Source organism: Strix uralensis, chromosome 4, assembly GCF_047716275.1.
Source record: "Strix uralensis isolate ZFMK-TIS-50842 chromosome 4, bStrUra1, whole genome shotgun sequence".
In the NCBI taxonomy this organism is placed as follows: Eukaryota; Metazoa; Chordata; class Aves; order Strigiformes; family Strigidae; genus Strix; species Strix uralensis.
In genome coordinates this window covers 104697196-104725142 of record NC_133975.1, presented here as the reverse complement: position 1 = coordinate 104725142, position 27947 = coordinate 104697196, and the positions used below count along the sequence as shown (strand labels likewise).

The window sequence follows — 27947 nt, the reverse complement described above, 5'->3', positions numbered from 1 at the left end:
GATTCTTCATTACCTGTCTGTTTCCATGGCAAGACATGACTTGAAAACACAATCTAGTCCCTGGAGAAAACAGTGGTTCTCCAAGCACCCTCAAAGCAGGTATTTATAGGCAGGCACTCTCCAGATCTGGGCAGAGGAAATTAAAATAAAACACACACAAATTGACAAACACTTTCCATTCAGTCAGGATTGAAAGAGCGGCCCTGTCTGTAAGGAAAGGTGGTGGTAGATCTTGCCAAACAGTTCTGTCACACATACGGTAGGACAGCCTTGCATAACATGGGCAAGAAGTGTCAAGTCCTGCTGGGGACAAACAAAAGTTACTTGAAAAGTCAGGTCCTGTCTTCCCTGGTACTGATGGGGACAAACAAGTTGCTCCAAAATGAAACTGCGCTAAAAGACAAGGAATCAAAAAGGGGTTTACTTAGCTAGAAAGTACAGTCCTTCACAGGGCTGCAGCTCAGGCTCGTGAGGAGATTTCTGGGGCTGCGGGAGGCTGGCTTCCAAGTTGCCAGTTTAGTAACCCAGAGCAGTCAAGAGGCTGCTCTCTACAAAGCTGACCCCGTTTCCTATGTGATGGCAAGAGCAACAGTTGCATGCCAACATCCACATTTGTGAGGCTTGAGCTTTTCCTGGAAAAGTCACAAATTGCTCTTTGAGGAAGTTGTGTCAGTAGGTACTGAGATGGATGATTTGGATGCTGTATCCACAGTCCATTTGCCAGTGGGTCACAGACCAGAGACCCGGCTGAAGCGGTGCCCCGCTTTTGGGAACTTGGCTTCAGCTCTGATTGCTGAAAGTTTATCAAAGCAGATTGTTTCCAACGAAACGCTTCAGCTTGTTTCAGCAGAAAAAGCAAATCTAACAAGCTCCAACCCAGGGTTCTGTCCTCTGAGCATAAAACATATGTGGAATAGGTGGAGAAGATTTAGGTAACGTCTCAGACATGCTTTTCTTTTTATCTACAGCAAAACTTTTATTTTATTCCAAAGCATGGCAACAAAGATCGAAAAAACCCATGGTATTGCCTTGCCTTAAGCATGCTGAAGTTTTGTGGCATCTTTAGACTGGATTCTTGGCTTTGGAGACTAGAGAAACCTGAAAGTGTACTGGATATGAAGTCAAAACAGCTTATTACCCAACATGCTTTCTTCCACAAAGTATTGAAATATTAAGAACACAAGCAAATAACGCTTGGATACAATTCACTCTGTTTGTGTCAAGTTGCATTTGTTTGTCTGAAGCCAAACTGGGTGGATAATTTTGCATTCTTTATCTCAGCAGTGAATTGTGTGGTTCTGAAATTTGAATAAGATAAGATCACAAACAAGTAAAAACATGTGCAGGCTGAAAAATCAATATGTTTCAAAGTAACAGTTGAGAAACAAATTATTCCTGTACTAATACACTGAAAACTAGGTTTAGGGATTCTGGTAGGGCTGGTAGTATTACTAACAGCTAAAGCAGTATTATAAGGAATTTGAGCTGCCTTCATAGTTAGATGTTAATCATGCCATCACCTAGAAATAAGGTACTTAAAAGGCTGATAATGGTAAACTGCAAGATTAGGGATTTTTAAAGATTCTCAGTCTTTGCATAGGAATTAGATCTTAACAACGGTAGTTCTTTTTAATCACTCATGCTGAGGTCTGCTCTTTCCATTTACCCTGAAATTTTGTAATATTATAGTTGAATTATTCAGAATCGCTACTCTCTTGATATGTTGTTCCTGTTTTTTAGTTCAGGACTCAACGTCATTGTCACCAAAGAGTGGCAGAATTCCTGCTAACTTAATCACATTCAGACCTATACCGTGCCTAACATCAGAAAGCCATTAATAACTAGCTTATACCAACCGAAGTCTGTTCTGTCGGTGATGACACATCTTAAAAATAGTTTCCTCTGAATGAAATCTACATTTCTGAACTGAATTATTACTTGCTGGGAGTCACTCTTTCAGTAACCCTTACGCTTTGCTGAAACAAAACATGCATTGCCCTTGAGAAACACCTGAATAAGCCATGCCTAATATGATACAATTCAAGAATAATTAAAGGCAGTAACTGAAAGCTGTAGGCTAGCAGCAATATAAAGATTTCATTTGCTACCAGAATCTGACTTTTCTTCTTTCAGTTCCTGCTTCACTTAGAGCATTTAGGAATGGTGTAGGACTCAGACACTCAACTTTTCAAAATGAATCCTCAGAATCCCCAGGCTCTGTGTCTGGTACATAATTCACTAGGACAGAACTAAATATCTCCTGTTTATATTTCTGTCTATATGCTGAAGTCTCCTGAGTGCTGGCTTTGTCTATAAGCAAGCCATGTATGTACCCTAAACGTCTGTGTATTGATAGCACAGAATTCCACAAATTCTCATCACCTCAGCAGATGACTTTTTAAAAAAGTTACACATGCAATAGCAGTCTCATCCTCTCTGCAAGTATTTGTTTGGTCAACAGTATTGTTTAGAGAAATGCTGTGTTAACAGGAAAAGGGACAGGTTGTTGAGTTATGAGGCTGTGGAATGATTGTGGTAAGCAAGACTCGGCAGCTATGAATAGAGCTGTAAACCAGGACAGGTGTCAGTTCAGTCCTTCAACAAAGCCAGAGTGACTCAAGTAGCATGTTGAGACACACCATGCAGAGACTTATCTGCTTAGTTCTACGTAAGAGCACTAAAACAGAAAAAAAAAAACCAAGGAAAAAAACCACTCAGAAATCAGCAGAACTACATCTTCCCAGTGAGGATCATACTAACAGTGCTTAAGATGATGTTTGGACTAGAGGCCTCAACTGAGAACATGCGAGAAGCTCCCAGTTCACTTTGTTTTTTTACGAGATGGGGAAGAAGTGCTGATTAAGGCAGCTATGTAGCTTACAAAAGGAAAATCCTCACACATGATGTTCAATGGCAGAGGAAAGAGAAGAAATAAAAGAATGACCTACTTTTCAACCTATTTAACAACGACCGTAAATATTTTTATCCACATACCCCTGAACTTCCAACTTTATGTTCTTGGAAGTTTTTAAACAGCTGTGAAATCACTTGTTACTTGCCAATTACAGTCTAACTTTGAGTAATCAATAACCACAGCCATTCTAGAAGAAAAGCAAGCTGGCAGCTGAGCATACACATTATAAAGGGATGTTTATGACTGGATGATTAAGAGCAGCAGTTGGAAGGGAACAGGTCTGGAAGCAAAGGTAAGGCTAGAGATGGTAAGTGGGACTGGGTCACACAGGACAGAAATGTGTCGTTTGAAAGAAGGTAAAAGCTCTTGTAGTAGTGCTAGGAGCCTCACACACAAATTGTGAAAGGCCACCATCATTTCCAAGGGAGTGGGGCTTTCTAGCCTGGAGAAGCCTGAATGAAACATTAAATCTGGTCAAATGAGGCATTTTTTATTAGAATGTGGCCTGGTCCTGTTCTAGGAAGACTTATGGTGTTGTGAATTGATCCTATCACTTACAGGTCAACAATTTCAAACTCTGTCTTTCCAGTGCATTGCCAACTATTAGCTCCACATCTGGGATCCTTCTAGAGCAGTAGTAGCTTGTTCAGATCCCAGAATTGGTATCCCAGCCCTTCTGAGTTCCCAGTGGTCTTCCACGGCCCTCTTGCTCCTCCAACCCAAGACAGGATGTGCTGTAGCCATCTCCCTGTTTGCTGGGGCAGCAATCCACAACCACATACCCTGGGGGAAGAGAATGCACTCCTGGGGAGAGGCTGTGTAGTAGAGGTAGAAGGAGGTAGCCTCCTGTAAAAGGGAGAAAGGGACCAGCACTCAGAAGAGCAGGAATATCACTCTGAGGGCCTCTTGCCCAAGCCATTCAAAGTTTAGTCCTGTTGTAACAAGTCTATTTTCTACCCTGTGGTAACAGCATTCAGCGTGTGCCATTGACACCTGTGTTAGCACTTTAAACATAATACACTGAAGACCATCATGTGTTATACTACCAAACTGATGGCTAAAAATCCCACATAAGAGCTATATTCAAAACAAAAATAAAAACACAATGTGGCATTAACAAAATCCAAGTGGAATTCATACAGTAACACAGACATGGTCTTCATTTTTTCTACAAAGTTTAACGTGGGCCTAGCTTGGAACATACCATAATACACATTACCTGTTATGATCAAGAAAACCACTTATGACAGAGTATCCAATGGCATCTGCCATTACAAGTTACTTAAAAGCGTTCTTAAATACTATAAATATCCCAAGAAACTGTGACTTCTTTCTCCCCTGAAAACTTTTTATAATATCAGAGCAAGCTAACTTTTGAAGTACACTACCGACACTGAGCTGTGTTTCTGATTGATAAGGATGCACTTAAAGTAACACTAGCAATTTATTGTTCCTAATGATCTAAATTATTCTGGAACTAGAAATTCTAGGAAACTGTAACATGCTCAAAGATATTAAAAAAACCCAGCAAGCTGAAAAGGGCAACATTAACAGAAATGTTATAAATCTACTATTTTTTAAATCAGGCAGTAAAAAGCAAGGTGAAATTCACCTTACACAGGTAATATTTATATACCACTTTCCTTGCAGAATGTCAGAATAGGGAGTCAGCTGAATCATTTGGTGCATAATCTTTTTTTTATCTTTTCATAAGACAAAGTTCACATGAAGTGATAAGGAGATGGAACTAATTAGGAGAAGGTGAGTGCTGAAATGATCAAAAGAGTTTTCAAACAGGTACCCGTGTTACCTTTTAATTTTTTGCTGTCATGTGTTCATCACTGTCACTGCCTGACCTTCCAAAATATGGTACTTATGAAAATCCTTCTCTGAAACAAGGTTTCATGCACCTGCAGAAACAGGACAGAACATGATAATCATTTATGCCAGTGAAGCAGCTTTAAATGGGCTGAAATCAGCATCTTTCTCAGGTGTCCTTGTTCTGTTCCCTTCTCAGTCAAACCTGGAAAGAGACTAGCCCACGTCTGGAGAAACTTTGCTGTCATTTCGTTTTGCTAAGCAAGCCCTGTAGGTTTATGGTGTCTCTAGATAAGGGGTTTTATGTGTTACCTACTACACTTTAAATGAGTATGAACCTATCTCTGTGCTGCTTAGGCTGCTTACCGTACTGGCAACCAAACTAGTTTAGTTTGAGGGTGTGAAGTCCTCTTTTCCTCATAACTGGCATCACCTATCTCTTGGATGCACATTGAGTGTTCCTCCCACTAAACATCTAATTGTCATAAAAGGGGAAAATAACATTTTCTTCCTGGCTTTAGAAGTTATTATTGGAATCTTTGAATTAGTGCATTTATCAGGAGGACAAAGGGGTAGTACCAGCTTTAGCCCTTCCTCTAAAGTCTTTGTAAATAAACAGACAGTAAGCAATTTCTTGTTCCCAAATCCTGTGCTTGGCCCTCAGGCCCATTCAATGCCCCAAAGGGCTCTTTCTCTCTCCTTTCTTCTTCCTTCTCACACAGTGTAATACCCAGTCAGCCCCAGGATTTGTAGCTAGTTGTAAAAGGGCAAAGGTTTTACATGACTCTAGGCAACAGGAACACAAAAACAGAATTTCCGTCCCCTTGCTCTAGGCAACTGCTAGACAGAGGGTTGGTTTTCTGTTCTGTTCTGTTCTGTTCTGTTTTGGGATTTTTTTGCTCCTGGAGGCAGTGCCTTTGCTCTTAATTCATTCACATCAACCTGGGGAAATCAAACATACTGCCTGGACTACTTCTTGCTCGGGCCTTTGGATTCAACCCATTGCTTTGGGTAGCTGCTACCTCAATGTTTCCAGAGTTATCGCTGTACAAAGACACATCTCTCAGAGCGCCCTCCAGTTAGCCTGAAAGAAGAGCCAGTAGGGCAGTCAGCTGTATAAATCAAGTATATGACTGTCAGCAGATTAAAGCCTTTTGATGTTGATTATTAACAGTTTTCAACATTGTAAAATGTTGACTCTTTTTTATTACTCCACAAATTCTCACTACTTCCTCACCAGACAGAAGCTTGAGAGCACGTTTGTATAAAACAGGCAACAGGAACTCTAAAATGATACTTTGGATGATTCACTAGAGATCAAGGAAAAGCAAACATGCCCAAACCATATCAGTTGACATTAAAAAATAATATTTTCTCAATGCTGATTCTACCCTATCTCCAAAGATGAAGAAAAAAAAAAAAAAAAAAAAAAAGGAAGTACAGTGAACATTTTGTTTAACTATCTTGGGGTTTGTTTTGTTGTTTAAAGAATTAATCAGCTGCTCCCAGCCCAGGGGAGCGCTCCCAGGGCAGAGAGGCACTGCAGAGCGGGTACATGCTGCCCATGCCATTGGTTTCTTTGCATGTGTTCTGGGAGTTAGAATTCAGAGGTGGGGAAGTGTAGGCTGTCTCAGTGGGTCTATGCCCTTCAGACCTCTTCCTGGAGAAGTTAAAATAGTTATGGCTGGGGCAGTTAAGCTGGCTCTAGACCTGTTTTGAACTACTGGAGCAGAGCCAAGGACCTGGCTCAACTGATAGATTTTGTTTTCAAGTTGCATAAGTGCAAGTAACCTGCAAGACTTCATTATTTTTTTAGCACAATGGTTAAGTTCAGATAGGATTATTTAAACAGCAACTACAATAGGACCCATGTAAGCATTTTTCACTTTACCTTAATCGCCCTCCCAGGTGCTGCATCCTTGCTTGTAGGCCTTTGGGTTCTGATCTTACAGCTGCTCAAGTGTTTTGACACGCTGAACACTGCTGAATCTTTAAAGATCCTGCCCAAGAGTGGTTTGTGTGTCTGTGTATTCACTTACTCCTTCAGAAAAATTGCAGATCATATTCACCTATATTATTTTTATTAGGAAAAAATAATCAGGTTTCATAATGAATGAAAGAGTAATTTTAGTATGTGGAATTTACAGGGGTAACATTCCCTTCTTCTGGATACTTTTTCATCTTACTGCTCACTCTATCTTTAATTTCTTTAGAAGTTCAACCACACTAATGAGCTTTTCCTCTCACAGACCTTTTGCAAAGGCTTTAGAACAGATGTGTATAGGGGAAAATGCTTATGTCCTGAAATACATGGCTATTGACTGTCAAAATAATTAATAAATTACATTTAAGTGTAAACAGTGTGTAAGTCAGATAATAGGGCTGGACTTTTAGCTTTATACTGCTATAGGAGGAAAGCATGCTATGTCAGGTTATTTCAGATACTTCAAGGCAAATCCCCCTTTGGTGGGACAAACATATACTTCATCAGTCATCTAATACTGGATTAAGCAGAGTTCCTACACAGGAAAACTCCAGACAAAAGGAACTTCATTCCCAATAATGCTAAAACTAGTCTATGCACAAAGCTTGCACTGGCTCATCTAGAGTATTTTTTACACCTACTTAACTAAGTACCTTTAAGACCATTAAGGTTTATACCTTGTTTCTCAGTATGTCCACCTGACAGTTCACAACAGGGCAGCTAAACTGATGCAAAATAACTCTAGTTAAACTAGTTCATGGTCTGGTCTGCATGCAAAGCTCATGATACATCTAAGAGTAGGATTTAGGAGTAGACTGTAAAAAAAAGGAGGAGTCAGGGAAGTTCCCTCCTGCATTCCCTAATGCCGTGAAAGTGTAACAATTTACAGAGGCTTTTATCCTTCCCTAAGTCCTTATGAATTGATAGTTTACAAAATAAAGGGACAGAAGGGACAGACTTAATTTTACAAAACAGGATGGTCACATGCGTAAGGTCTACACACCATGGAAATATGAAAGACTAGTTACATAGATTAATTGTTTTAACTGAAGAAAAAGTCCAAAGTATTCCCAGCAGCATTTTGTTGTTTGACCCCCACTGGAACTGATTACGTTTTATGACTCTCAGCAGAAGGACCTCTTAACTTCTGAGAGGTTTTACACACACCGTGCACCGATGCCGAGCACTGGACGTGATCTGGCTGGTGTATGAGGCACAGCGCAGCTTACAGCACCGAACCCAGTGCCGCTTCTTCACCGCTGACTAAAGGGGAGCCCAAACCCAGTGCCTGTAAGCCACATGCTTCAAAGCTTTCACGTGGCTTGGAGCCAAAAGACACTTCCTACCCAAATTCGGCAAAGGCCTAAAAGGTGGACAGGGCTGTGGCCTCCCTCGGGCAGGGGGTGACCTACTTCGTGGTGGGCTGTCAATGCATGACTGTTGTGCTGGGGCCAGCACCAGCCCCGGCGCTTGCCCCAGCTTCTAACCCGCCATCTGGAGACAGCCGCTGGACGCGTGGAGGAGGTCACGGCGATGGACTGCGCGGCCCTTCCCCGGCAGCCGCAATCCCGGAGCCTTCCTCCTGGGGCGGCCCGCCTGGGGCGCGGCGACCTTCAGCCTCCCGCGCACCCCCTGGCAGACGGGTCGGACGAACTGCGAGGGCTTTCCCTAGACCCGTCCCCTCCCGCCGACGCTCGCCTCCTCGGCCTGCTGCGGTTACGCTTTAACCAGCCGCCCCAGCTACCGGCGAGGCCGCGGAGGCTCCGCCCGCCACAGGGCCGCCCCCAGTGAGGGGCCGTCGGGGTGACCCTGCCCACGCGGGGACCCCCAGCGCGGGCGGCGGCGCCCACCGCCCCGCCAGGGGGCGCCCCGGCCGGGCCGCCTGCCCGCGCTGTGCGCCCCGGCCCAGGCTCCTGGCCCGGCCCCGGCTCCAGGCCCGGCCCCGGGTCGCAGGGCCCCGGCGCGGGCTCGCAGGGCCCGCGGCCGGGCAGCTGGCAGGGCAGCAGTGCGGGGGGCGAAGAGCCTCGGGCCGCGGCCTGCCCTGCCAGCCTGGCCTCCTCCCCGCTGCCCACCGCACAGACGCGCACCGCGCTGGCAGCTCGAGGGACGCTTGGTGGATGGGTGTCCCCGTCCCGTACCAAGGCCAAACCGCTCATGGTTTAGGCAGGCGTGAGGGGGCACGAAAACAGCCGGACGGCCAGCGCTTCCTCAGGGAAGCCATGAGCTGCACGTGGAAGCTCCCTCCGCTGCATGCTGCCCCAGCTGTTAAAAACCGGCTGGTGTGGAAGCAGCTCCAGCCTCCTCCACACTCATCAGAAAACATGTAATTCCTGAAAGTGTTTTTCTTCCAGATCCCACAGTTACCGCCGAACTCTGTCCAAGTCCCACTGACAGGCCAGCCTGCAGAGCTGGTGCCCGCCGGGGTGGCAGCATCGGCCTAACGCTGAGATACAAATTGACAGCAGTGGAGAAAACTTCTCTGGCAGCATTCACTTATTAACACAGTGGGACCGAGCTTTGCCAGCCAGAAGAGCTCTGCTTCTATTTGCTTCTGCAAAGTTGTTTGGAAAGTCACAGCTTTTTGTAACCAGGTTTTATGTGAACATTAAGAAGAATTCATATGTGTTGGCCTCAGAGATGGGCTGTAGTCACAGGCTGTTGTGGAACTCATCGAGGATCCAGCCATCGGTACAGAGCCGAGCTCTGTTTCCTGGCATACCTTTCCCTTTCCTCCTCCTGATTTTTATGACAAATGGTACTTCTGCCAGGAGATTCCTTCAGACTGTGTGAATGAAGTATTATTTGGATGGGGGGGGAAGTGTTTTATTTCAACTTATGTCAGCTGTTAAACATTTTTATCCAAGCATGTGCGCATGCAATATGCACACATATTAGATAGTGCTGAGGTTGTAACTCCTTTTGCTGCTAAACTCTCAGTTGCACAACAGGCAAGAAATGGAGAATTGAGGTCATGTGTGTGCCTGTATGGTTAAAAACCTATCTACGAAGCAGGAAATTCTCTCCCTGAACTTTAATTTTGTCACAGAGGCACAACACACCCACTCGCAGACATAAGAAAACAAAAATCAAGGTAGTTCAGGGCAGTGATGGGAAGGTATGGGCATTTTTAAACCTGATCTGACCTTTTAAACCTTTCTCCTTGGTACTACTTTAGTGGGGGTACTTACTGAGATAAGGTATAAAAGAACTGTCTTGCACAGTTTCTCCTTTTTCTCATTATTAGCTGCATTTTTGTCACTGGACCTCAGATGAGTCAGTGGTACTGCATGTAACTGAAAGGTTTTTTTAAAGGAGGGGTCTAACCCGTTGCATCCACTAGGGACTAGGCAGAGCTATAGGTGGCCTTTTTTTTGCCCTAAAGGAGGCTTGCAGTTAAAAGTAACTTTCTGATTCCTGGGGGACAATGGGATGGTCAGTATGCTGTTTTAAGTGTTACTGTCTCTGTAAACCTGGATTTACATACAATTTTTTATGACATTCTGTAATTAAGTAGGGTGCAAACATTTAGCCTGAGATATTTGTACCAATTCAACCTTAAACATGGGTACATTTAGAGATGCATAACGATAAATTGCATCACTAGAAAGTGTTCCTAGAGAACAATAAACTATGTGGATATAAGCATTTTTTACAACATTATATCTACGTCCACGCTGTGGGGTTGTACTGAACGAGGACTCAGGTACTATGACTTCCATGTGTGAAGGCGGTCTTAGGATTGTAAAGTCTAGCCTTTGCTTTTTGTTTAGGAACTTCTTGGATGACTGGAAATGAGAACTGAAATAGTTTTCAGTTCTCAATTCACGAGTTACTGAATCTTTAACAATTTCATTCTATCAATTGTTGTGCTAAATTGGTATCAGTACCAAAAGGTTTACATTTTCTTCCTTGCTTTGAATGCTTGGCAACTGTACGGTAACAATCCTACTAACTTTCCAGCTGTCCTAAGTATTCCAAAGCCAGCAAGACCAAAGCACACACTGGATTTACCACCTTTTAAGTGGTTTTTCCTTTAGTTCTGCTCTACATGCATGCTTTATATATACCAAACACATTTATGAGTGCCTGGCTTTTATGAAATGTAGAAATTCTGTCAGTATCTCACTTTCTCTTGGGTGTCAGGCCCCAACATACGCATTGTGGGACAGCAGTGTCCACCTAATACATGCTTGTCCCTGGATCTGTGGGAGGAGGGAGAATGATTGTGTAGGCTGTGCTGCAGGACCTCTCCTTTCGGAGGATCTCCCTTGAGTATAGTGTTCCGCTAAGGAATATATTCTGCGGCCATGACATAGTATGGTGGGCTCCCCTCCAGCTTTAGGACGCAGCACACCAGGCTTGGATCACTCTGCCAGCACCCTGTTAATACAAGCAGTTATGGAAAAGCAGTGTCCTGCAAAAGCATGAAATCAAAACTGCGGCTTATTTTGTACCCAGAGCATGCTACCGCTTTACTCCAGCCCTTGTCTACCTGGGCTGCAGTGGTGGCCAGAGTCTAAGCATGTGCAGGAGCATCGTGATGGGGCTGTTCCACCTGCACACACCATGACTCGCCTGTGTGTTGTCAAGTGGGGAGACACCCAGAGTCCCCATGGAGCCAGCTACTGACTTCTTCAGTTCTGCTCTTATTTGGCATCTACCATTGGAATAGTCCCTACGCAGTTCATCTCTTTGCCTTATCCTTCCTAAAGCCCTCTACGAGAGATGAGTAGCAGGACAGCAGAAAATAAGGTGGGGGCCAAAGGAGGCTCATATTAAATGGATAAATAAGGCAGAATACTAGTCACAGTCGTGAGCCATTGCATTTGTGGAATGAATGACTCTATGAAAATCCAACATAGTCTGTATTTGAGCAGAATTATATGTTTCAGATTGGCTCATCACTGTAATCAATGACTAAGTAACCCAGATCAGCTACTGAACCAACTTCTCTTCATGTGCTCCTCAACAGAAACTGCACTGCCTGGGATCTCTTTCAATATGCAAGGAGGTTTGTCTAATCTCAGTATTACTGAAAAAAGTTAGGACTGTATAGTCATATAACAAAATCATAAAGTAACATCCTTGAAATTGTTGGTTCTGCTCATCAACTGGACAGAGGTGTTCAATATAAGTAATTCAAATAAGATGAATGCAAACTTAGTAAATGGTACCTAGTAATATGCAGTTTGAAAGTTCTCAGTCTTAAATTTGACTGCATGAAGAATACCTTATCAATTCAGATCCGGGTTTCAAGCAGGCTGATGCAGGATATTTAAATCTATTGTAAAATGCCATACATCACTCGAGTAGTGACAATGTGCACATGTAGCAAAAGATAGTAAATTCACCCATCTTTCATTCAAAATCATTCATCAGTCACCACTCATTCTAAATACTGGTTAGCAATGAGAAATTCAGTGTATTTTAGTGTCAGAAAATTACAGTAGTGTCAATATTCTGTATCCTGTGCACTACAACTGTAAGAAAGAAAATGCAGTACCAATCCTCTCAGAATTTAAGCTGGTTTCAGAGACACTATTAGGAAATGAATAGTGGTTTCACAACATCATTTTATCGTTTTGTAATCAGGTTAGAGGCCAATCATACATGGTCATTGCTGCAAAGTAGATGAGGTCAGAGTTCCTCCCCACTTGTATAAGGTTATCAGCTTAAATACCTTTAAGAGCCTTTTCTGAGAGGGAAAAAATAGGATATGATTAAAGTGAACTTTAAAGGAACATATCTCTTAATTTCTGGAGCTGCATGGAAATTAAATATGCAATGTCCGTTAAAAGCAGTGAGAACTGTATGTCTAAATACTATTAAACTGTGAAAAAAAATGAAGATGGAATGCCTTTCTGTGGAATGACTCTGATGATATAAGAAACATCTCAGTGCTCCCCAAGGGCTTTGCTGAGGGATGGGCCTTGCTCTGTTGGGTGTTAATTAACCTTAGCAATAGGCAGAGCAGACTCCGGCCATGACTTACTGCCCTCCATGATAGCAACAGACCCAAAAATTGTGCCTGTATTTGCAACTGTGGAATGACTGTTAAGAAACTACCAGAAAATGCGACTATACCAAAAATTCACTGACCACAGGGATTGATTCTTTACCTTTATTTGTGACTCACATGAAAGCAACAAGTGTTGAATGCATCCAGCAATTGCAGAATAAGGAACCTCCTAACCTTGTGATTACAGAACTGCTTTAAAAGCATGTTGAAATACAACTGAGCTAGAATGAAAGAAAAATGAAATGTGTTGTGAAAAATCATCTGCGTATCTCTTCCTTTTTTTTTTTTTTTTTTTTTTACTGAGGTATGTTATTTATAAGTGAGTATGTTATTAAAAACTGAGCATAGCGCTTTACAGCCAGTAAAAGACAATAGACCAAATGTTACTGTTACCCACAGCTGGAGTGGATTGATAAAACCAGCACATTGTCTTTGCTCACATAGTTTAAAGTCTAAATAAAGATACGTGATCAAAAGAGTAAATTGGCTCAGCAAGGTGGTGGAGAAAGGGCAAAAGGTGAAAAAAAGCTATATCAGTAAGCTATAAAATGCATAATCGGATAAATAAAGTGTTTTGCTGGATACTGTAAGCTTTAAAAAAGTGATCTACAGTTTGTTTGCAGTACGGAAATGAAGGATTTTCAAAACAGCATTTGGAAAGAAAAAGGATGATACTATCCCCCAAAAATCTACTCAGTGAATTAAAATGAGTCAATGCTCACCTATATATTATACTTCTCCTTTTTTACGTGCTCCAGTCAACTGAGAAAAAGGTAGAGATTATTGATGTATGTCATTTGACTGAACCACACACTAGCAATCCATCATTTAGACAAATAAGTGCATTTTTTCACATTATCTTTTCAACCATATGTTTTTTACAAAAATTAGAGTTGAGAACCTAGCATGCCATTCAAAGTCCAAGGAAGTTCTTCATGAAGAAATCCAATGAATTTTTTCTGACTTCAGCCAAACCCTGAGAGAACAAAGTTGCAACTTTGGGGAAAAAAATAAAAACAAAAAGGCAAGCAAGCAAGTGGCTAAACATACTCTACAGAAAAAACTCTCCCAATTGCATAATAATACAGGTAAAACTGAGTAAAATTTTTGCTTTTGCATGGTTCCGAGGATATGATTTGGCTAAACATTAGTTATTCCAGTATAAAGTTAGGTGTGAATTTAAAGTAATTCCATGTACTCTACTTGTTCCAGAATAACAATAGTCACATGTGGAATTATGTGGTAATGGATATAGCTGAATAGGTATTTTGGAATATCTGAATATATATTTTGGAGTATCTTTGTGTAAAGTAGTTCTTGGTGGTTTAAAGACAGGATAGGACAAGGAAAGAAATCTGTGATAAAGTAGGGAGCAAGTGAAAAGAAATAAAAAATCTGCAAATTGTGGGGAACTTTGAAGGAGCAGCTGGGGGGCTGCCCCAAGCCTGGACTGACACTGTGCCTAGGAAATTGTTCTACCCTTGTAAGCATATAGAACAAGTATTTTATAAGATTGTATGTTCCCAATGCAACTATTTTTAAAGTTCTGTGAATGAGAACTGCACCCCCCTGGCTAGGGAACTCCGTTTAGTATGGCTGTTAGTGTATAAGTCATCTCTTAAAAAGAAAGCAGCTTCTTTCTTGCCGCTTTGTGGCAAAATCCAGATCAACAACCCCACTGAAGGTCATCAATAATCCCATTCTTGTATCTTGAATCAAAACTATACTTTCAGTGATGTGTTAAAAAACCCAAATTATTGCAAAAATTAAACACAGTGTAAAAATACAATAAATATTCCCATGGAAGGAAAGTAACTTTTTCTGATTTATCAGAATTCATTTCCACTGAATTCTCAACGCCCACTTAGTAGGCATTAGCTGGTGCCATAAAAAATTGTTCTAGTTCCTGCTGACCTTACTGGGAGCAGAATCAGAGCCTGGATTCATGGATTTTAAAGAACAGAGCTGGATTCAGAGGTGAAAACTAAATGAACTGCTCCTCTGTATCCTAAGAACATGAAAAGACAGTGCAACCCTACTACTCAGTGAGGATCTGCTCACTGGAAAATCACTGAGGGAATAATGAGGGGGGAAGAACAAGAGGAGGAGGAAAAGGTGAGAAGAAAAGAGAAAGAGGGCGAGAGAGAGCAAAAAGGAAAAGGGAATTTGCTTTTGATGTCACAGTTCTATCAACTCATGCATTTTTCATGGGTGCTAAAATAATGCTGTGCTGACAATCCAAGCATGAAAAAAATCAGCCAAGTTCCCAAACATCATGATACTGGCTTAAAGATAATGAGATCTGCAAAAATTCAAAACTCAAAGCTTTTATTTTCCTTCTAATTTGTAAGCCTTTTGGGTTCGCATATTCAAGCTTGTCTCTCAAAGTTGAGATTTAGAAATGTAATTATTTTTAAGGGGACCTGAGGTTCCAATTTAATCACATCTGCTGAAGAGCTAGAGCTTAAAACAAAGCTAAGTGTTGCAAAAGCTCGCTGTAATCATAAGAGCTGGCAACACTAAATGTCATAACTATGGCATACTGTACAGTTTTGATGCAAAACGAACTAGAAATTACCAGATGTTAGATACAAGTGCATTAACTCAAGTTGCATTTGTGCCCTTTACTAGAAAGTAATTAAAAGCTGAAAGTGAAGCCAGCTGGCAAATGAAAATAAACTGGTAGGACTCAGGAGTTAACCTGGTTTGTAGCTCAAGCTTCATATATTGTAAATTTAACTAGAAGAAGCCAGCATTAACATTTCTCAGTACTTTTGATTAAAACCTGGTCACTTTTTAAGGAAAGTAATTCGTGGATTTGATGTAAACATTCTTTTAGGTTTTAGTCACACAGGCTACAGCAGTGCCGATTGTTGCCTTTACTTGCAGAGGTAAAGAAAACCACGTATGCACAGGTGCAGGGCACAGCACGGGACCTTTATTTGCAGGAACAGCATTTTAAGTTGTAAACTTACACTATTTAGGTATCAGCCTTCAGTTATTATTCACCTCAATAGTTCTATGGAGTTTCTACAGTTATTCTGTAGCTTTTTCATGTAAGTGCTGGACCTTGCAATGATGAACTATAATGGATGTGGACTTTCTGTGGTTTTATGTCTTCAAGCTGGCTAGCACTCTTAAGAACACGATTAAATTAACACCCCAGTTTTAATTACCAAGGGCACTGTAAATGCATTAGTCTAAAAGAAAATGGTGAAAAATTAATACACTAGTAAAACCATGTAGTCACATTTTCGGTGAACTGGAGAAAATTGAGGCAATGTTAAGGGGGCCGCCTACAACTCTTATGCTCGTCTTAATCACATACAATCTCACTTTCAGCAAACTACCATCTATGCTCCTGTGCGCTGACAGCAGCTGCTCCCTGGCTCTTGGGCTGTAACTGAGGGAGAAACGTCTCCGAATTGGGCTGTCAAACGCCGCAGCCGCGGTGGGTCAGCCCCAGGAAAGAGCCCCGCCGGCCCCGCTCGCAGGCAGGTACTGAGGACAGCGGATCGCTCCGGGGCCGAGCGGCTGGGGGTCGCCCAGGGGCCGGTGGTCTCTCAGGGGCTCGGCGGCTCCTCGGCGACGGTTTCGGAAGCGCTGGCAATGCCGGTGGCAGGAGGCTCGGCCGCCCCTCCGCGCCGTGCCGTGCCGCCCGCAGCCCAGCCCAGCCCAGCCCCGCACGGCCCGGCCCGGCCCGGCCCGGCACAACCGGCAGCACCGCGCAGAAAGAGCCGCCTTCCCCCCCGCGGGCAGCCGGCCTGGGCCCACCCCCCGCACCGGAGATCTCCGGCTGATAATTCAAAAATGGAGGATGCGCCCTCTCAGCCATTAATTAATAATGTAGCTCGCTGTCTTCCTGTGTGACACACGCTGGAAGGCACCGAGCGGCCAATAATGATGTAGGGGAGAGCAGGGGAAGGCTCCTCCCCGCAGCTCTTCCTGATTGAGGGCTTGAAGAAGTAGATCAAAAACTTCCCAGGAGCCGGGGGGGGCAGAGGAAAGGGGAGAAACGCGGCGAGGGGCACCGCGCTTCGCACCGGCCGAGCAGCCAGGGCAGCCTGCGGCCGCACCAGGTGGGCAGGAGGCGAGGGAGCCCCCCGGAGCCCCTCGCTCTGGCAGGCCGGAGGGCTGCAGGGCGGGCGCGCGGGCAGCCCCCGCACCGTCCCGCAGCGGCGGAGCCGGCGGCGACCGGGCCGGGCAGCGCGAGGACGCCCGTTAGGCAACGTCCCGGCAGAGGGGACGGAGGGAGAGAAGTGGTCGGCGCTGCCCCTCCTGGGTGTTTGCTTGGCGGGGAGGAGGAGGCGGAGGCGGCGGGGGAGTGGAAGTTGGTGTCCGGCCCGGCGTGTGTAGGTCAGAGGCGGGGGAAGGGGTGACCCGGGGGCAGGGGAGCCGGAGAAGACAAAGCGCGGCGGCGGCGGCCGGGGTATCCCCGAGCCGAGCACGTTGCGCGGCTGGGGCGGGGGGCGCCGCCTCCGCCCGCCGCTCGGCGTCATGGCCCCATTGTGAGGCAGAGGGAGGCGGAGGCGGGAGGAAGGATCCGCCGCTCGCTCCGCGCGCAGTCCCAGGCAGGCAGCGGCGTGTCAGGCACACAAAAGGCCGCCGCGCCGCCGCCGCCGCCGGCGCTTTCTCCCGCTCCTTCTCCGGCTCCCCCGGGGGGAGGGACACGCCGGGCCCGCTCCCTCCTCCCCGGGCCGGGGGGCGCCGCTGCCCGCACTCACCCCCTCCGTATTTTATTTTATTTTTTCCTCTCCCCTCGAAGCGGGTCCCGGGGCAGGAAGAGAGCGCGGAGCGGGGCGATGCCGTTGCTGCACCGAAAGCCCTTCGTGAGGGAGAAGCCCCCCGCCGACCTTCGGCCGGACGAGCGCGTATTCTACTGCAGGGTCACTAACGAGATCTTCAGGGACTACGAGTAAGAGACAAGCCCCGTGTCTGTGTCCGTGTGTCCGTCCTCCCCCCCCCCCCTCCCCCAGCGGCGGGCGGGGAGCGGTTTAACCCCCGAACGGCTGACACCTGGGCGGGCGGGTAGGGGAGGGGATTCCCCGGCAGCGCCGCGGGGAGCCCTGCCGGGGAGGGGGGGGCGCGGCTGGCGCCGAGCCTGTGCCCTCCCGAGGGGGGTGGGGGGAGAGGGCGGATCTCTCGCCCGGGCAGGGGGAATCCCTGCCCCTCCTCGGCCGGGGTATCCCGTGGCCCCCTCCCGTCGCGGGGAAGGAGGGGACCCGGCTCCTTCTCCCCCCACCCCCCCGCGGTATGGCCCCCGTGCCCCTGCCCTCGCCGGGGAAGTGAAAGTTGCGCGTGTGGGAGGCGGCGGGCGGTAACGGCCGTCTGCCGGGCCCGGGCTCTCCCCCGCCCCGCCGGCAGCCGCGTGTTGGCGGCGGACGGCGCTAGGCCGCCGCGGAAGGGGCCGCGCCGGGCCCGGGTTCCGCGGGGCAGCGGGGCCGTCCGCCCGGCAGCGGGGCCGCCCGCTCTATTGTTGTGGTAGCGGCCGGCCGGGGGTCTCGGCTCCCCGGCCCGGCCCGGCTGCCCAGCCGGCTCCCGCCGCCGTTAACCCCTCGCTGACGGCCCTCCGCCGGGCCGGGGTGCCGGGGCCACCGCGCCGCCCAGGGCCGCGCTCGCCCCGCCCCGCGGGGAGCCGCCGGCTGACCCGGTTGGAAATGGCTGGCGGGCCCTGCCAACCGGCACGGCACGGCACGGCCCGGGGGCCGTTGCACCTGCCCGACGGGGCCCGGGTCCCGCAGCCGTCGCCCTCCCTTCCCGGCCGGGCGGCCCCGCCAGGGGTTAAACCCGGCCTGAAACCGAGCGGGCACACCTGTCCCCTCAGGAGCTCTCTTTCTCCTGAAGATTTTGCCCTTCTTTCCGTCCCTTCCTCTTTCTTTTTTTTTTTCCTTTTTTTTTTTTTTTTCCTTCACCGTGTGTAGAAAAGATCAACGGTAATCGTGAAATTGTTCTTAACCGTTGAAGCCGTATTGCACGGGTAGTCCCGAACTTGCTGCTGCTTACTCTTTCGTTTGTAAGAACAATGAACAGAAAGTATTTAGAGAGACGTTTTTCAAAAGCCGATAAATACTTGTGTTTTCACCCCCAGTCTGATCCAGCACCATCCCCGCCTACAAAAAGGCTTTTGCATCCAAACTCTTTTTTTTTTTTTAAAAGACATGCAGACTAATGAGATTAAATCTGAAATACTTTTCATTTGCAGCATATGAAATTAGAGCACACCTAGATCTTTTTCGTGTTTAGACTTGTTTTTCTTACTCAAATACACTTCGCCTAATAAAATTTTAAAGCAGTTGGATTAAGTAACTTTGGAGGGTAATGCCTTACTGTTTCCTGGACGATATACTTTGGGGGAACATGGGGGTTGTTGAATATTTTGTTGGAAGTTTTGCAAGGAGTGTTTTCATTATAGGGCGTATAATAACCTAACAAGCAAGAGCTGACAGCCTCCTGTTTCTGTAGGAATTAAGTCCCCCTCCCCCAGCTTCCAATATTTTGAAAGCTGCTTTTCTGGTTACAATTAGTATTATCACATAATTAGATGACTCTCCTGTATTTGTTGACACTGCACTGAAATATGTTTCAGGTACATGTAGTTTTGCTAAAATTTCAGCATGAAAAGTGTCCTTTGAAAGCATCTTTCTGCTTTCAAAGAGTTTGGTGAATATTTTAAGTACTCTGACAGACTTACACTGCAAAGATGTCACTAAGAAAAAGTATGAAAGACCAAATTCCATATTTAACCAAAGTTCACAAATTAAGGGATAAATTTAGACTTCTGTTCACACAGGCGATCCCTAGAAATGTCAGTGGGTGGTTAGTTTAGAGGTCAGGGCTTAGAATATGGTGTTTGGGAAAACTCTGCTACGCTTGGTTTTTGTGAATGTGGGGTGGGGGTGGCTTTAGTGTGTGTGAGGTTTTTTTAATTCTCTTCTGGCTTTTTTGTTAGGTGGGGTAAAATTTGTGCTTTGGATTAAAAAGTTTAGGGTGTTTTTGGTTTTTACTTAGCAAGATATCCTGGCACGGATGAGTAAGTTTAGATTGTTAGTTGTTTGTGGCCTAATCTACTGGAGATCATAGGGTCATCTTTCAGCAAGTTTTAAAGATGCTGATCCTTGTCTCTGCTGGTTGCAAAGTGATGCTTCAAATAGCTAATGTCTTCTGAAAACAACATTGCCCATTTTTTTTGCCTAAGCAAGGGCAATTAGATTAATAGGGATAGGGAGGACCCACTCTTTAAAAATTGTATTAGCTGTTTCATGAAAGAAAACCATTGTCTAAATCAGGCTTCTCTGAATCTACTTTTGCAATAGCAACTTGAGTTTTTTGAGGGGAATTAAATTAAAAATTATAGAGTCTGAATAGATCAAGTGAGCTGTATAGATATATATGGTAATCTGAATTCACCCCCTTCCTCAACTATATGAATGCTTTTAATTACTACAAATGGTTAAGACTTAAGTTGTTCTCTTGTTTGTTTTTTGTTGTTGGTTGAGGTTTGGTTTGGTTTTTTACAGAGCACAAACTCAGTGTTGAAAAGCTGCTTTCATGCCCATGGCAGCTTTAGTAGAGATGAACACAAATCATACATTAGTGTTACTCTTCTCTATATAAGAAATCATTATGCTAATACAAGGAGAATTTGGCAAGACTTGTATTTTGTAAAGTGGCTTTCCCGTTAAGAATGTATTTCCTTTTTAATCTGAAATACCATCGCATAATTTTGTAACCCTTTAAAGGGGGGTGCAGTGAGGTGGCAGTGTTCACATGTATTTATCAGGAGTAACAGGAACTGGGGGGAAGTGATGTTCTTCATGCTTGGTTGTAGTCCTGGTTAGAGGGACAGACCAACAAAAGAGTCTCTGGATCTGTTGCAGAAGCTGGAAAAGAAAGTACAGGGGTGCACAAGATGCATGAGAAACACATTAAACCAGTGGAGTATTGCCACCAGTCTTTGACACCTTGTCTGGGAAAGCTAATAGCTGATCTAGATGTGCAGTGAAAGCTACTGTTAAAAGTCTGGGAAGCCTTGCTTGTGAAGACAGCCTGAAAAAGAAATCAATGACTAGTGTAGATACAGTGGTAGGAATGTTCCTTGTTCTAAAACATGGTGGTGGGGGGGGAAAGAGCAGCTTTGCATCTTCAAAATTTACCAAAACTTTTCAGTAGATTGGCCTGTGGAATTCTTCGTTAGAGTCAGAGAGATCTGTTCAAAAGGCTGTTTAAAGTGTTCTTCATTAAATTAGGTGGATTTCTCTGTTTTGTTGAAGAGAAACTTGAAATACATTCCTTAATGCATAATCAACCTGTAAATATTAAGGAATAAATGTATCTTTCTCAGTTTTTTCTGGTTTGTTTGGTTCTTTTGTGCATTATTTTGTAGTAGTATTATTTTGACCAGTTCTGGAGACAAGGCAGAGTACCAGAATGCTTTTGTGATTCTGAATGGCGGAGTTGGTCTTCTCTGATTACCCTCCTACCACAGACTAAATAGATTATATATTAGAGGCTCATAGAGGCTTCAGGAGTAAAAATAACAATTACTACAAATTAGCCATTCCACAGATTTATTTTTTCTGCTTTTTCCTCTTTCTTAAATTTCACTTACTTAATGTGACTTTCTCATATTTTACATTCTCTGATATATAATTAATCTGTTTAAAAAAAGAACACCCCCCCATCTTTTTTTAATATATGCTAAGAAAATGAATGAAAGTAAATGATTGGAAGTGAACATGTTCTTGAAACACACTAAAAATACAGTAGGTCTTGGACTCAAGGGGAATACTTGGTTAGTTCAAGCAAAAGGTATCTGTCATTTCTAGGCTGGATTTTTATATCCATTGCAAGTGCAGTCAGCACAGAGATTGCAAGTAATTTATTTCTTAGCTTCTGTTAATGAACTGCCTCCTATCAAATACCTACCAAGTAGCAGTATTAAACTACTTCTCAGTGATTTCCCAATAATTTTGCCATTTTCCTTACCTTGCATAGAAAACTAACTATATAATGTAAATGAAAAAAGACATCCAGCTGAGAAGTCAGCCTTAATTACTACTACAAAGACAACTTGGGTTTTCGTCCCTGCTCCTTGAGTAGTTGAGCTGATGTGGACATCTTCACCAGGGTGCTGCAGTCCCGTTTGACTTCTCAGGGGCAGATAGGACCATGCAAGTGAGCTTTGTGGACATGTTTTGTATGAACTTCCTTCTCCATGTTGTCAAGAGTTACAGAGATCTTGAACCAGTGACTGTAGAACAGAAGACTGTAATACCCTAGATAAAGATGTAGATAAGGCTTTAAATGTGACATAGCAGCAGATGTCCTTGTTGTTGTGAATTTTAAGTGGAATGTAGAATATGATAAAGTGTATTACCACTCTTTAAGTAAAGACAAAGGGTATCACTGCTGCTGCTACCCTTTTGGTTTGGTGGCTGTTGTGTCTGATCTTTGTAAATCTTTTTTGTGATAACTGAGGTGTACCAGAGAGAGACAGGGACAGAAGGAGTACTACAAATAACATTTACGGTTACACTGTTGGGATTTTGTTTGCTCTGCTCTCTCAAACCAAGTTAAAGTGAGATCGTTAAAACATTGCAATAAAACTGTGTTAACAGACTAAGCCACAGATGGTTTTGATGTGCTATAGGTAATGACTAGCTAAAGACATAATGCTTTCAAAATCAAATGTAATTTTTTTCGCACTTTTTTTATTCCTTGTAAGTTCATGGGGGGGGAAAATCCACACAAAACAAAAGAGGAAATGAGGGAGAATGAAACTAGATACACAAACTACTCTTGTATGCAAATGGAAAAATCTTTTTCTCAAGTATGTTTCAGTTACAGTAATCTTAGAAAATTGCACTTGTAATAATTATGGATTAAAAATTTTTAGAGAAGGGTTTGTTGGGTGTTGGGGGGTTTTTTTAGTTTTTTTTTTCCTTGTAAGTTCAACGCTGTTGCTTTAAATAGCATGACTGCCCGGTGTTCCCTCACAAAGAATAACAGCAGCTCTTAAAGGGACACTGTCAGCATCAACCTCAGTCTCTCCCTCCTGCTCTGCTCTTTCTCCTCTCTCCCCCCCCGCCCTTCATAATTTTTGGAAATTATGTTCTGGTACATTTTTAAATAACTCTTAGGGTGGTTTTCTCTTTCCTGGCTAAAGATAATTATCAAGAACGTCTTTGGTGAGACACAAAAATTTATGTAGCGACTCACAGCTGCATGAAGATTTGAGTAAATGTTTCTTTATCCATTGCAGTCAGTAAGACTACTAAAAATTATTGTGAATCTAGTACAGAAGTATTGAAATGTAGGGCAGGAAGAGACCTGAGGAGATAATGTTTTATGTATTCCATCACTTTAAAAAAAAAAAAAAAGATATTTTTATCTAATGTGTTCTTTAAAATGTTTAGGTGACTATTCTATACCTTAAAGATACCGATTCACTATGGTTTTCAGCAAAAAAAGAATATTCTGTCCTATGCACAAAGGATGACTGACAGCCATCATCTTCATATATTGAAGAATAATTTCTCTCATTCTCTCTCCTTTGTTCTCCTCTTCTTGTTTAGTGTAAGCAAACCAAAATTATTGCTTATAACTTATGAGTGTTAGACCCATGTACTGTCAAATATATTAGATGCAAGTGATATATAAAAATCTCAAATTTTGCAGCTATTAAATATTATTCAGATAACATATCTTCTCCTCTGCTGTCCTTTTCACCTTCTCGCAGCCGATGTTCTTCCTAAAGCATCTTTTGCTCGCTCAGACGAATACTGTGCTCATACAGAAAGGATTATCTGAGCCAGGACCCTCCATTGTCCTCAATCTGGAATTTCCATTTTCATTTACAAAATGTTATGGTTCATCTGTTCATCTGCAGTGAACATAGAGTCATCTCCATCAGTCTAACTGCTGCACATTTGCCAGCTTGAGTTTGCAGGGAGCCTGCAAGAAAAAACTTAGTGTGAACTTTCTAACCCTGTTACTAGAAATGATTTGAACAGTTCTATCCTTTTAAGAATGGGAACACTGCTCGATGTCATTTTTTTTTTTTTAAAGGAATGAAACTTCAGTATAGGTACCTTGTGTAGCATGTAGGGTTCTGAAAGTACAGTGTGTCTGCCTTGAAATAGCTATGTTGAACTGATAGAAGGCAAAACAAAACTCAGTTTGTCATGTTTTGTGTTGCATACTTATCAATACTAGTCCATTAAGAATTTAAAAGGCAAATAAAAATCATTGTCTGAACTAGCCATATTGAAAGATTACTCTGCTGTCTGATTGCTGATCCATAGTACATGATCTGTTTTAACATGGTTTTGTGAATACCTACATCTGATTCATCTAGAAGCAGGTTTAACAAACTGCTGTTTTTCTGATACTTGTCAAAAATTGACTAATGAAACTTCTTTCTTGATTCTAATATAATATCTAATAAGCAAGCAATAACAACAGTGTAATTTTAGCATTAATTGGAAATACAGGGAAGGAGGAGAATCAATATTTGCTAATGAAACAAGGGAGGAGAAGAATCTGTAGGAAAAAATAGTTTAATGCTTTTTCTAAGAGCAGTGCAAACAGCGAAGGAATAAAAACTATTTAGAGAACTACTTGACATTAATTTTTTACTTCTCCCATCTTTTCATTTGTGAGCTAGGGCACTCAAAATCTGAAACTTACTCAAGTTTCAACATGTTTGTATGATCTTAAGGTTATTTTATGTTTGTACAGTTTTAGACCCTCCTCTTGCAAATATTTGGAAATGTGGGGGATGTGAGGAGGATATGACACCTATTAAAGTCAGTGTGATTATTCTTATACATAAGGCCTCTTATATGTGAATATTTGTTTGTAGCACTTCTAGGTCTTGATCCTGTCACTGTAGCCTGCAGTGAGAGGAGACTTTGTTTTCATAATAGCAATTTACCATGCCATGACTAAAAAGTGGTAAATGACCCTGTTTATCTATAACCTGTTTGAGAGTAGAGCTGCTTTTGCATTTCAGGCTTGTAAAAGAAATTTGCTGCTGTATTAATTGTGAGCAAATTGAAAACGTTGCTCAGAACTCAACCATTTTCCTTCTCTCTCCCCCTCCCCCCTTTCTTTTCAGTGATTTTTTTGAACGCACCATTCTGTGCAACAGCCTTGTGTGGAGCTGTGCTGTCACAGGTAAACCAGGACTCACGTATCAGGAAGCACTGGAATCGGAGAAGAAAGCCAGACATAATCTTCAAAGTTTTCCAGAGGCCCTCATCATTCCAGTTCTCTACTTGGCCACCCTTACCCATCGCTCCCGACTTCATGAGATCTGTGATGAAATCTTTGCTTATGTCAAGGACCGGTATTTTGTTGGTGAAACAGTGGAAGTAGTTAGAAATAATGGTGCAAGGTAAGTATATTTAAAAATAAATAAGTATTTAATTTTGTTTGGTGTGGGTGGCTTTTGAGTGTGCTTTTAAAAACCAAAAATCAGGATAATAAACTCCCATCAAACACACCCAAAGTAAGGTGTGATGCTTAAGCTAGCAATACTGCTACTGCTCCTCCATATGTTAAGAGTAGGATTGTATTGCTGGGCTTGGTGTCTCTTCCCTTAGCTTAGAGGCAGCTGTGGAGGCAGGACAGCTCTCTCAGGTCTTGACGCTACAGTTTTTTGGTCTGTGTGATGGGTTTGCAAAGGAATGTCAGTTCCCTGGTGTGAGAAAGGTGGGTTGCTTGTAGAATGAGATTTAATGAGAAACTAGAGGAAGCTATAAATTTAAAATTATATGAAAGTTTTGATGAAATAATCCAGAATGTAATTCATGACATGGTATTTTGTGTACTCAGAATGGAGGAACTATTGAAAGCTTGAAGAGTCGATGGAAGTTGGATTTTTGCTTTTTAGGTAGTGGCAAAAATTTGTGACTGTTCTCAGAGAAGTTGGGAATTAATCATAAAATGTTTGTAATAAGTGATTATCTGGGATTTAGTGTGATGGGGTTTTTTTCCCACTTGGAGTTTGTGTTGCATTTACTCTTACATTGATGTATGTATTGCAAGTGTTTTCCTTGGTATCTTACACTGATTAAAAACTTGGAAGAATTTTGAGCTTCAGATGTTTTCTTTCTCATATCATTGGTACATATGTTGTGTAGTATAAATAAGTTGTTTTACAACACGTAGCTAGCTTGAGTCTTTCTTTAAAGAACCTTCTGGGAGAGTACTAGAAGTAGTCCATGTTTTGTCTAAATGAGTTTGCAGTTTTACCTAACTGAGGTTTAAAATGGGAAAGACTTAAACATGCTTAACTTGGAAGCACCCGTGGAATGTGTGCTAAAGCATTTGTGGGTTCAGCTGTTGCTGGGGTTTTTGTTGTTTGTGGGGTTGTTTTGTTTTGCTTTTTTCAGGAGGAAGGTGCCAGCTTACACTGCAGAGTAAATGGGGCACATCCTATTGGCTTTTGTGGGTAGCCTGAGGTCTTGACATGTAATCTGGTGTGTATTGAGTGATAGGAGGAGGCTGGTTCAAAATGGTCATTGGAGAACACAGTTATTCTGTATGAGGTTTTTTAGTGACTCATCCAGATCTTCTTTAAAGCAAATTTTATACTACACCAGGAAGAAAAATGTTGATGTGCTGCAGGAGTTAAGTTGTATGGGTATGTACATAAGGTCAGTGCTTAATAGAGAAACTTTCCATTTCTGCCCTGTTCTATTCCTTTCAACCAGTGGTCCCAGTCAGCAAAGCCAGGACAAGAACAGGAGTAGAGTTGCTGCTTTCTGTACAGAAAACCTACATCCAAAGTTTGTTTCTATCTTTCTGATCTTCATACTCGTCTAGTGACTAGACTCAGGTTACTATTAGTATTACAGTCATTTTGCTTAGAGAATAAGGTTTTTTTCTTCCTTTTTTAACTAGAAACCTGAATACTATGAACTGTCAGTGTAGTTCAGCTGTTGGTTTTCATTTGGTTAATGAAATGTCTTTTTCAATCTTTTATGATATTGTCCAAACTAATAGCAAAAAGAATGCTTTAGAACTTTTTTTCCCCAGGAGCACCCCTTCTTTCTCTTTTCTAAACTCTTCATTAAAGTATTTATGTGTGTGCATCTTTGCTTTTTGAAACTTAAATGAAAAGTAGGCTTATATGCAATAAATACAAGTCTGTCTTGTTTCTTTGTCTTTTGAAATTCAGAATCCTTTTCACTTTTCTTTTTAGACCACTGTAAACCAGTTTTTAAGTTTTCCCTAAGAAAATGGTTTCTACTTACCGTGTAAGCTAAATTATGTTCAGATAAAGTTGTGATATGATTCTGTCTCATCAATATCATGCTATCATTTTTTTACCAGCCTTTAATTTAATCTTGTTGGTTATTCAAAATTGTGTTGAGAATACATATCTGACAATTTTGTGTTTGTTTTACTTCCACAGTTCAATATATTAATAGGATATAAGCTAAATTTCTTAAGCCGTTGGGGTGGGCTAGATATCATTCGAAGTACCAAAGATTTGGGTAAAATCTATTTCCATCAAAAATTAACCTGCTAGAGATTGTATGTTTTAAAACTACATAAGTATAAATTTGTGTCTGGTAAAAGGAGACATAAAAAATTTGCCTTAGCTGATTGTATGCTACTGATATTCTAGACAAATGTATAGCAGAAAGCTAGTTCAGATCTTTAATACTAAATCCAGGAAACAGTGCAAATAACATGGTAATGCAGAGGGATTTTTATGCGTAGAGATACGTCATTAAAGAATACAAAGTGGAAGGAGGAGAGGCACAGTTATTCTTCTGCCCAGTTAACAGTTGACTTTGACCTATATTTTGAAGTACTACAGCAGGGATGAAGTATATCAACTCATGTTATTTGTAAATAACACGGCTGTTCAACAGAGTGATTTGTGTGCGTTTGTCCTGTGCAGCTATGTTTCTGTGATCTTTTCTGTCAGAAACGGTCACAGTCCATCTATGTTGTAATAGCATCCTTTGAGACCAACAGAATTTGGCAGATCATAGAAACCCAGTTGTGTCATGGTGTTGTAAACTCTTCCATTGCATTTATGTATGAAGTTTTTTGCACATGTAACGTCAGCAGGATCATTTGTTATCTGAGTTCCATGCATCAATCATTTAATGCAAAGTCTACAACATAACGCATGTGTAACCAGGGGTTGCTCAAGCAATTTAAGAATCAATATTTTACTTCTCCTAATGTTG

The 27947-nt window shown here is 42.8% G+C and overlaps 1 protein-coding gene across 3 annotated transcripts in view; it reads left to right on the top strand.

Moving 5' to 3' along the window:
* Window positions 1-16713: 16713 nt before the first annotated feature.
* BAZ1A (bromodomain adjacent to zinc finger domain 1A) overlaps window positions 16714-27947 on the top strand; it is a 65066-nt gene continuing 53832 nt past the window's right edge. For 2 of the 3 annotated variants that reach the window (XM_074868278.1, XM_074868276.1), the window contains exons 1-3: window positions 16714-16814; window positions 17501-17650; window positions 24854-25132. In XM_074868278.1, coding sequence (XP_074724379.1) covers window positions 17538-17650; window positions 24854-25132 — 392 coding nt within the window. In that variant the 5' untranslated portion in view covers window positions 16714-16814; window positions 17501-17537. Of the gene's footprint in view, window positions 16815-16919; window positions 17092-17500; window positions 17651-24853; window positions 25133-27947 lie in introns of those variants that run through there. The other variant, XM_074868277.1, reaches the window with a different exon arrangement.